The 10,014-nt window shown below is 42.1% G+C and overlaps 1 protein-coding gene across 1 annotated transcript; it reads left to right on the top strand.

Annotated features, from left to right (window-relative positions):
- Positions 1 to 1,322: 1,322 nt before the first annotated feature.
- LOC143132452 (eosinophil peroxidase-like) lies at positions 1,323 to 9,719 on the top strand. The gene is made up of 14 exons (XM_076291997.1): positions 1,323 to 1,336; positions 3,179 to 3,247; positions 3,592 to 3,676; positions 3,788 to 3,960; positions 4,120 to 4,252; positions 4,413 to 4,542; positions 5,443 to 5,649; positions 5,808 to 6,165; positions 6,372 to 6,532; positions 6,713 to 6,974; positions 7,500 to 7,670; positions 8,233 to 8,470; positions 8,610 to 8,809; positions 9,024 to 9,719. Exons 2-14 carry the CDS (start codon positions 3,181 to 3,183, stop codon positions 9,053 to 9,055), a joined length of 2,217 nt encoding a protein of 738 aa, XP_076148112.1. The 5' UTR covers positions 1,323 to 1,336; positions 3,179 to 3,180; the 3' UTR covers positions 9,056 to 9,719.
- Positions 9,720 to 10,014: the final 295 nt, after the last annotated feature.

Here is a 10,014-nt window from a genome sequence, read left to right as displayed (position 1 = left end):
TGATATTCAAGGGAAAAGCCATAGACAGTAAAAAATAGCAGACGGAAAATCCATTGGGAAAATCCACGAAATCATCGGACCAGAACATTGCAGCGACGTTTTCATGGATTGACAGGCTATGAATGTGGCAAGTGCTGTTTATATGAAATCACATTTATCTTCGAACAATTAGGACATTTAAGAGAAGTAAATGTAGACTGTATAAGTAATTGTGGTAACAAAGTAAGGGCCTACATTAACTCAGTCTCAGCCCATTTTAATCACGGTTAACGTTATCCTTTCTCTCTCTCTCTCTGTGACAGACTGAGAATCACATTTTCTTGGCACAGCTATCACAAGAGTTGCACAAGTCAGCCTATGTAGTCTGAGGCTGCGCATTAAACCACGTCGACCAACAGGAAACAGTTGAAATTTGATTCACTCATCTCTTCTGACGTCTATGTGATGACTGTCCATATCTTTTACTGCCTATGTGTATAACAATGGTCTGCTATTCACTGAAGCACATCCCTCTTGCATGACTCATTCATTGTCTTGATGTTTGAAGAGACACTTCCTCAACGCATCAGCTGTTTCCATATCTTCATTTCAGAACTTGCCAGACTTGCTGGGGTTGTTTACTAATGCTGAATGGAGCATCCCCTATTGTTTTGTTTGCCATGCACTTTATTGTTATCCTCGAGTGACCGTGAAAATGTTACCAATGATGGAAAATACCTGACAGGTCAGGTTCATGTGTGTCCAAACTTTATGGGACAGTAAGATGCATTAGATTTGTGAATATTGTAGAACAAAGCAAACAATTAATCTGACTCCATTAAATAAGTAAATGATCTACAATAGTATTAAACCATTTCTAAACGGCGCTCGGGGAGCAGTGAGGGGTTAGGTGCCTTGCTCAAGGGCACTTCAGCCATGCCTACTGGTCGGGGTTCGAACCGGCAACCCTCCGGTTACAAGTCCGAAGCTTATTGTAATGATATTAATGCATGTTGGTTTAATAAACCGTAAAGACATACTGTATATATATTTAATACTCCTCATTCCTGATATCCCAGTGGTGGATGTGCGCGGTCACATCTGGCCCTCTGACAGTGACAAGACAATATTTATGGCCCTCTCTATCATCAAAGTTGCCCATCCTTGTTCTACACCTATTAAGTCAGGCCCAGCAGAGATTAGTTGAGCTAGTCTTGAACTATACTGCACACATTTCAGATAGTATGGAAACCATGACCAGACTGATGATGCTTAGAGGCGTGGCCACATGTTTTGCTTTAAATGCGGCACACATCTGCAGACAGAGGTATCCTTGAGTTGGAGCAACCTGCCAGAGGTAAGAGCTGCAGGCTACACATTAAACATGGCAATGGTTGCTGCATGCATGCTGATGGAAAATACTGTTCTTTAGTTAAGTGCATTTGCTTTTGTCGTTAGTTAGTGGTGGGAATTAGTATAAGTCCAAGTCTAATTGTAAGGGCCGTTAGGTGTTGTGTAGCAAAATTACTTTGTTAATGGACAGTTGAAATTGCAGACTGCGGACAATTGTGGCGTGTTGTGGACAGTTGTGGTGTTGACTGAAATTGTACATTGTTATATCAATATTCTATTCTATCTCCCAGGAGACTGGATTGTCAGAGGATAATCTGAAAATAACATTACACTTTAGAATAAATGGCCACATGGCTAAAGGGGCAGCCGTGGCCTACTGGTTAGCGCTTCGGACTTGTAAACGGAGGGTTGCCGGTTCGAACCCCAACCAGTAGGCACGGCTGAAGTGCCCTTGAGCAAGGCACCTAATCCCTCACTGCTCCCCGAGGGCCGCTGTTGTTGCAGGCAGCTCACTGTGCCGGGATTAGTGTGTGCTTCACTTCACTTTTTTGTATCTTGCACTTGTAAAATTCAGTTGACTCAACTTAGATATGTAATTATCTGTATCACTGCAATAATCCCAACACTGTAAAAAAAATGTCTGATTTTACTAAAAAAGTCAACCTATTTTTTGAGTATTTTCAACTTGACAGTGAAGAACTCAAATATTCAAGTTAAGTCATCAAATGATAAGTTCACATGAAGAATCATCAACTCTTTCCTTAAGTTACTTCAACTTATGAAAATAAGTAATATAATTTCTACTAAGTTTCATGAGTTAACACAACGTAAAAAAATAGTCTGATTTAAAAAAAGTCAACCTATTACACTGTTTTTTGTTTAGTAGTTTCAACTTGACAGTGTTTTATTGCTTTTTTGGATGTGTAACATAGAACAACTGATGAGCAAAATGACTGTGTAAGGGATTTTCAGAGTATTGTCAGGATTGCCATTGAGGAGAAGACCCTTATTTAAATGGACATTTTAGAGAGTAGACATACTTCTTCTTGGGTGCAATGCAAAATGTACTACTTTCTCAATTAGCATTGATGTGACCCCCCTTGGCAGTGTCACAAAGTTGGGCACTTAATGCTTACTTGCATTATGTGTCTGCAAGGGCACTGGTAGATAATTTATTTATATAGTATTATTGGGGGCGGGGCTCTCTGGGGGCCCCTTGGAATCGTCCAACATGCACAAGGTTGCCAGTGAATTTTGCGTTTTCGTAAGCTTTTTTCTCAGTGTGGAAACATCTTTATTTGCATTCACAGCTCTCAAAATGGTTCTTATAATACCTATCAAACCTATGTCTCCACAACGATTCTAGACTGCACTTTTTTAGCAGCAGTCCGGGTTTTGAGGCAGGAACAATTCTTTGCCATCACTCTGGCCTTGTGCTCACTTTTTTGACGGGTTGAGGTCTGGACTCTGGCTGGGCCACTCTAAAACGTTGATATTGTTCTCTGTTAACCATGTCTTGCCTTGTTTGGCTGTGGATCATTGTGTGGTTTAATGGTCCAATGCCGTAGGTCTTTCGGCACACTGCCAGATCTTTTTCATATTATATATAAGCACACTTCTATTCAAAGCGACTTATATGTCAATTATATAACAAGGGCCATTCTGCCCAGAGCAACTGGGGGTTAAGTGCCTTGCTCAAGGGCACAACGGTGGAAGCCGGGAATTGAACCCACAACTTTTCAGGCTAATATACACTAGCCCATCTTCTTAACCACTACGCTACCACCACCTGTCTTACCATCTTACGCTGATCCTTTTAATTACTTTATGTGTGTGTGTGTTGCAGAAATGGCGCGTTTGCTGTGTATTCTGGCTGTGGGGCTGTGTGTGTGCGTGCTTGGACAGGTAACTGCAGGTGAGCAAAATATGACTCTTCAATTTTCTCTCATTTTGAAATATCAAATCACATTTCCATTTTTTTTATTGTTTGCTATTGGTTTGGACAAAATGCATCTGCTAAGAACCATACACATATTATCTCTGATGATGTCATGGATTATACAGTATATTCCAGATAGTTATAATGTTACAATTTTTATGGTACATTTGAAATGTAGTTTGTACAATTTGTAAAACCTTTGTGTATAGTGAAAATTCAGAACAATGCAAAACCAAAACAATATATGTACTTAACTATTATAAAATATTGATTTGTGTATGTTTGTGTGTGTGTGTGTGTGTGTTTATTATCCCTTACAGAGACCTTGAGCAGTAATGCTGTACTGAGAGCCATCAGCGATGCCAAAAAAGTCATTGATGATGCCTACACTTACTCTCGTGCTGAGTAAGTGAGGGACTTCACTGTGCATATTTGAGCACTGAAATGTGTATTAGTGTGTCCAAAACACATTGATTCTATTCAATGTGTGTGTGTGTGTGTGTTTTGTGTGTGCAGGACTCTGAGGCGTGTGAGGAGGGGTGCAACTAATCCATCTGACCTCCTGCGTTTGGTGAAGCAGCCGTCCCGAGATGCGCGCTCTGCTGTGAGATCAGCAGACTACCTGGAATACACTCTCCACCTCCTGAACGAAAGACACCACATCCACAAGCGCTCACTCAATGCTACAGGTATACACACACACTCCAACACACACAAACACACACACACACATTCAAGCACACAAACTCTACATAGTTTGTATACAGATAAAGATAAGTAGATAAGTGACAGTAGATAAGTGAAATACACAAACATACCAATGCATTATACTTCTGTGTTTGTGGTAGATTTGATCAGCAGACAGGAGCTGAATACAATCGCTCGTCTGAGTGGTTGTGCTGCCCGTGTACGTGAACCTAAATGCAAGAACATACCTGACCTAGACCAGTACCGCACAGCTACAAGTGTCTGTAACAACAGGTAATGCACACATGCACAGAGAGGGATTTAGCTGAAAACAATGAAGGACTGGGTGTTGTTTTCTTAGTTACTGACTCAAATACAACAATAAAAGAGTGAATTCACAGTGTGGGTGTGTGTGCGTGTGTGTGTGTGCGTGTGTGTGCGTGTGCTCTCATAGAAATTTCCCCCGCCGTGGCTCTGCTGCAACGCCCTTTGCGCGTTGGCTTCCAGCTGAGTATCAAGATAGCATCTCCCTACCACAGGGCTGGGACCCCAAGGACCGGCGCAATGGTGCCCGGCTGCCACTGGTATGTTTAGTGTGTGTGTGTGTGTGTGGGGGCGGGGGTTGGGTTGGGGGGGTGGCAATGCAATGCACTTGTGTGTGTATGTACATGCTCTTGTGCATGTCTGCAATGGATATCAACAGCCAGTTTTGGCCAACAGCCTAAACACCCAATTGATCAATTAAAGGAATTATCCGGAGTAAAATGCACTTTAGATCAATTTACGGATGATTGGGAGTACATACGTTGAGTTGACATCAAAATCATGTCATTCGGATGTGTTTTGAGAAAGTTCGATTTTACCGTTTTTAGTCAAAACTCGTTAGCGTGGAAGTGAGAAGGGCATATTATTTCACCGCTACAAAACGGTATTTTTATACCTCTTCTACAGTTCGTCGCCGTTTAAAAAATAAAAAAAAAACATAGTCCAGTCCATACAAGTTCATTTCAATTTCAAAAGAAATACTGGACTATGGTTTTTTTTTTTAAAACGGCGATGAAATTGTGAATTTCCAGAGCGTGTTACTCACACACTTGGCAATCGACTCCTACGGACTTTCCCCTAAAGATGGCAGCAAAGATGGCAACATTTCCGGAAAGGTACTGGCTTGATGAAATTCATTCTGGACTCTCTATCCGACCACTTCGGTTTGGCTTTAGGGAACCTCTACTCACTACCACGTAAGTGTAATGTTGTTTGGAACTGTAGAAGAGGTATAAAAATAGCGTTTTGTAGCGGCGAAATAATATGCCCTTCTCACTTCCACGCTAACGAGTTTTTGCTATTCCTTTAATGATAAGTTAACATGTACATATACATGTAAACCAACTTTGTAAACAAACACAATGCATGAACGATCACGCATTCCAGCTTGCCTGCTCTCCTTTGATTTTATGACCTTTTCTGCCTGTGTATTCTCATAGGTGAGGCTCGTTTCAAACCGCATCCTTCGCACACGCAACGAGGATGTCGTGAGTGACTCTCTTTACACACATCTGATCACCATCTTCGGCCAGTGGACGGACCATGACCTCACCTTCACACCTCACTCTCCGAGCATCCGCTCCTTCAATGGCGGCATCAACTGTGACGAGAGCTGTGAACGTACAGAGCCATGCTTCCCCATTGATGTAAGTTTGCACTCGGAATATCCCGACATACCGTAATTCTGTCAGTAGGCCTATTAGCATGCTGCTTTTGTCAGGCATGGTGATAGTTTAAAAGTTAAAAACATAAACATATGTCAATGAGAAAGTACATCACTCCTACATATTTTTTAAACATACAGGTTCCTCGCAATGACCCTCGCTTTGCCCGAAGGTCTGATAAGTGCATCCCTTTCTTCCGTTCCGCTCCGGCTTGTGGGACTGGCGACAACGGTCATATTTTTGGAGATGCCACCGTGCGGGAGCAGCTGAACACCCTGACGGCCTTCCTGGACGTAGGGCAGGTGTACGGTTCAGACGAAAAGCTGGCGCTCGACCTGCGCAACCTCACCGCTAACAGCGGCCTGCTGGAGGTGAACAATGAATTCACAGATAATGGACGTGAGCTGCTGCCCTTCTCTCGTGTCAAGGACCTGTGTCGCAACCGTAAGGCTATCACTGGGGTTCGCAAAGCTAATGAGGTGCCCTGCTTCCTGGCTGGTACGGATTTCCGCGTGTGTTTTGGTCAACACTGATTTTTTTATTTTTACTAAAAATGTTATGGTTATTTTTGCATTTGTATGTAAAGGTAGTATTTATGGTTATTCAATGTTATTCCATATGCTATGCTATTTGTGATATAATATCGATGCAATGTAAAACAAAAATGTGTGTATGTTAATGTATTTATGCCTCTGATTGTATAGGGGATGAACGTGTTGACGAGAACATTGGGCTGGCCTCTATGCACACCATGATGATGCGTGAACACAACCGCTTGGCACGTGCTCTGGCCCGACTTAACCCCCACTGGAGTGGAGAGACCATCTTTCAGGAGGCACGCAAGATTATGGGTGGCTACTTCCAGGTCTGTGTTTGTGTGTGTGTGTGTGTGTTTATGCAAGTGTAAGAACATGAATGCACAATGTTATAGTTACTAAACCTATGCATGCTTGATGTTTATATGATAACTGCTGAAACTATAAAAACAGACAGCATGTTACTGTGATATGTCGTATCAATGCTGAGCTTGTCCCTTTTCTTACAGGTGATCACGTTCCGTGACTACTTGTTACATATTATTGGCCCAGATATCCTTAACGGGCCTCAGCTTGGCCAATATCCTGGTTATGATGAGAATGTGGACCCGTCAATCGCAAATGTGTTTGCCACCGCAGCCTACCGCTTTGCCCATCTGGCCATTCAGCCCTTTATGTTCCGCCTGAACGAGACCTATCAGGAGCATCCACAGTGGCCCACCGTGCTGCTCCACAACAACTTTTTTACGCCCTGGAGGCTGGTTTTTGAGGGTGAGAGAGCAGGACATAGATCTGCCAATATGCACGCATCATGGTACAACTTCTCAGCTGGGTCCCACAGTTAGGAAAAGCTCAAAAGAGAAAATGGGTACGAGTTTGACAGTGTATTTTGCCGACAGGGTAAAAGATAGCTAGATAGATCAGAATTTAACACTGGTTGCATGTGATTAATTTATTCAATTTAACTTCGCCGGAGAGGTCTTGCCCATTTCAGAATCCCCGACTTGACGTGGCCACCCGCTACCTATATCGCCACCGAACCTGGACCAATGAATCTTAACATATCAGGCCTGGGAATATGATTAAATTTAGTCTATTCTGATTTAGTGTTTTTGGATTAACATCAGTACATGATCATATCACGTAATGCTAAATAGGTAAACGCATTTAACAAGTAAATAATCTCTTTTTCAACTCCTTTGTCTTTCCATTTGAATGTTGTCTTTATTGACAAACCAATATTTCCTTAAAGCCAGCTAATATTCTCAAATATAAACTTCCTGTGTCTGCCTGTAGGTGGCATCGACCCAGTGATTCGTGGTCTGGTGGGCCGTCAGGCAAAGCTCAACACACAGGACACCATGATGCACGATGAACTGCGTGAGCGCCTCTTCGAGTTCCTGGGGCACGTGGCGCTGGACTTGGCTGCTCTGAACATGCAGAGGGGACGCGACCATGGCCTCCCTGGTATGTGCTCTCCCTTATACGTATCCCTCTTCCATTCTACATTGCTCATGACATTCACAATACATTGATAGTCATGGTTGTGGTGATGGATATTTCTGTATGCTAAATCACTAAGTAGTATGTTCAGTTTAAGTTCAAGTTTATTGTGATGTACTCATAAAATTATTTACCAGTAATGAAATGTATTATGCTCAAGAGCCAGCTCAACTTTAAAGAATAAATTAAATAGTAGTAATTAGTAATATTATTATTAGTAATATAGTATTTAACAATATCAGACTGTAGATGGTCAACTAGAGCTGCTGTTGGCAGTGCAGAGAGTGGCGTCCTGAGACATGAGTGGATAATCTAAGGTATGAGCTACACCAGGCGCGTAACTGAAGTGTTCCGTTCTCGATGCGTAAAATTCATTTTAAATGAATGGTCTATTTTTTTCGAATGTACGCGCCGCTATCACGTCTGGTGTAGCTACTTCCATTAATAATAGTGACAGCTAATTGTTGCCGCTTCAGTTACGCGCCTGGTGTAGCTTCACTGTAAGACCGTCCGTCTCTCTTCACAGGCTACAATAGCTGGCGTGGCTTCTGTGGCTTGTCCCAGCCTAGCACGCTGGACGAGCTAGCCGTGGTCATGAACAACACCGCGCTGGCCAGTGACCTGCTGGACCTCTACGGCACCGTGGACAACATCGACGTGTGGCTGGGCGGAGTGGCCGAGCCTTTCGTGGACGGAGGCCGCGTGGGACCACTGTTTGCCTGCATCATTGCCAGACAGTTCCAGAAAATCCGCCAGGGTGACAGGTCAGCACTCACACACACACACACACACAATCACACATACTTTCTTCATTCTCATACACCGGCAAATCTTTGTTTTGATTCTTGAGGAGAACTGCATATTACTGCAATATGTATAACTGTGCATGCGTGTGTGCGTCAGGCTGTGGTGGAAGAATGACGGTGTATTCACTGAAGCCCAGCGCGAGTCTCTGCGGAACGCGACTCTGTCTCGTGTCATCTGCGACAACACCGGCATCACTGACGTCCCTGAGAACCCCTTCGAGTTCCGCCCACGTGGCTCTGGGTACACACGCTGTGAGGACATCCCACCCTTTGACCTGCGCCCCTGGAGAGAGAATGGTAACATACCCACATCATGAATTTAGATGTGTGAGTGTTTAGTAGTTGTGTTTATGACCTTATCTTAATGCGTGTCTGCTGGATGTGTGTATGTGCAAGCGAGAGTTGGGTGTCTAGGTGTGAATGTGTTATCAATTATTGGTGATAGATGAAGTATGTGTACTTCTGTGTGTGCTTTTTTGGATGTGGTGTAATATTGTATTTGTCTTGGCAGCTGGGCGCCCAAGCAATGGGAATCAAGGTTGAAATGGACCTTCAGGCAGAGGTGGGAAGAAACAAAGTACACATACTAAGAATTGCATTTAAGTACCATTTTCAGGTATCTGGACATTACTTGAATATTTTTTTTTTTATGACAACTTTTTACTTTACTCTGCTACATTTTCACAGAAATGTCTATACTTTCTGCTCAAAACTGGCTAATTTCTTATGTGTTAATGCATTTGAGGTGTGTTATAAATTATTTTACAAAAATTAAAATGAGAGCACAATTTAGTAAAATGAGCACACTATTTAGTAAAATATGGCCACGATTTAATAAAATGCGCATAGTAAAATGAGCGCATGTTTTCTGGATGTTCACCAAAAAATATCTTGCAATGACCCCTCCAGGGTTCCGTACTTATCAGATGTACATGTATATCTGTACAATGTACAGTACAGACGACAAAATATACAAATGAGGAAGTGTGACCAACTTGAACTCATGGTGTAGACTATCCTGTGTGTAGACTGAATTCAAAATGCATGTCATTTTGTTTGCTTTTTGCTTCTTTTTCTTTTCTTTCTATTGCATTCAACATTCTGTAAAGACTTGACTTGACTTTGCAATTAATCACTGAATTTATATAGTTAATCACAATTAATTGCATGTTTTATCAATAAATCATTCTATGATTTTGCATTACAAGACTTGTGTTTATGTCCACATTAACAATGTAAATCAATTCTTACCAGTGTATATTGATTGGGAATCAAATAAATAGAAAGAAAGTTACTTTATGAACTTAACTTTAAGACATGTTTGATTATCATGACCACCATATAGGAGTTGTCAAAGTTTTTTTCCTGTCAACATTTTGGTCAACGATTCCCGGGTGTAGATTTAAGTTGAGTTACTGTTACTTTAAGATTGTCTTGGTAGTGTGAGTGCCTGTCTCTTTGGGAACCCTTGCCGTTTTAACGCAGTTAAAAGGCTGCTGATA

The sequence above is a fragment of the Alosa pseudoharengus genome, unplaced genomic scaffold, assembly GCF_046254945.1.
Source record: "Alosa pseudoharengus isolate Yale_2024_CS ecotype anadromous, Long Island Sound unplaced genomic scaffold, YU_APseudo_1.1 YU_APseudo_1.1_scf_19, whole genome shotgun sequence".
Lineage (NCBI taxonomy): Eukaryota > Metazoa > Chordata > Actinopteri > Clupeiformes > Clupeidae > Alosa > Alosa pseudoharengus.
The sequence above is the reverse complement of the archived record's forward strand: the minus strand, read 5'-3'. Positions and strand labels throughout refer to the sequence as shown.

Coding starts and splice junctions, on each gene's coding strand:
- LOC143132452 (XM_076291997.1), top strand. CDS start 3,181: ATGGCGCGTTTGCTGTGTATTCTGGCTGTGGGGCTGTGTGTGTGCGTG. Junction 3,961..4,119: donor GCGCTCACTCAATGCTACAG/GTATACACACAC, acceptor TGTTTGTGGTAG/ATTTGATCAGCAGACAGGAG. Junction 6,166..6,371: donor GGTGCCCTGCTTCCTGGCTG/GTACGGATTTCC, acceptor CTGATTGTATAG/GGGATGAACGTGTTGACGAG.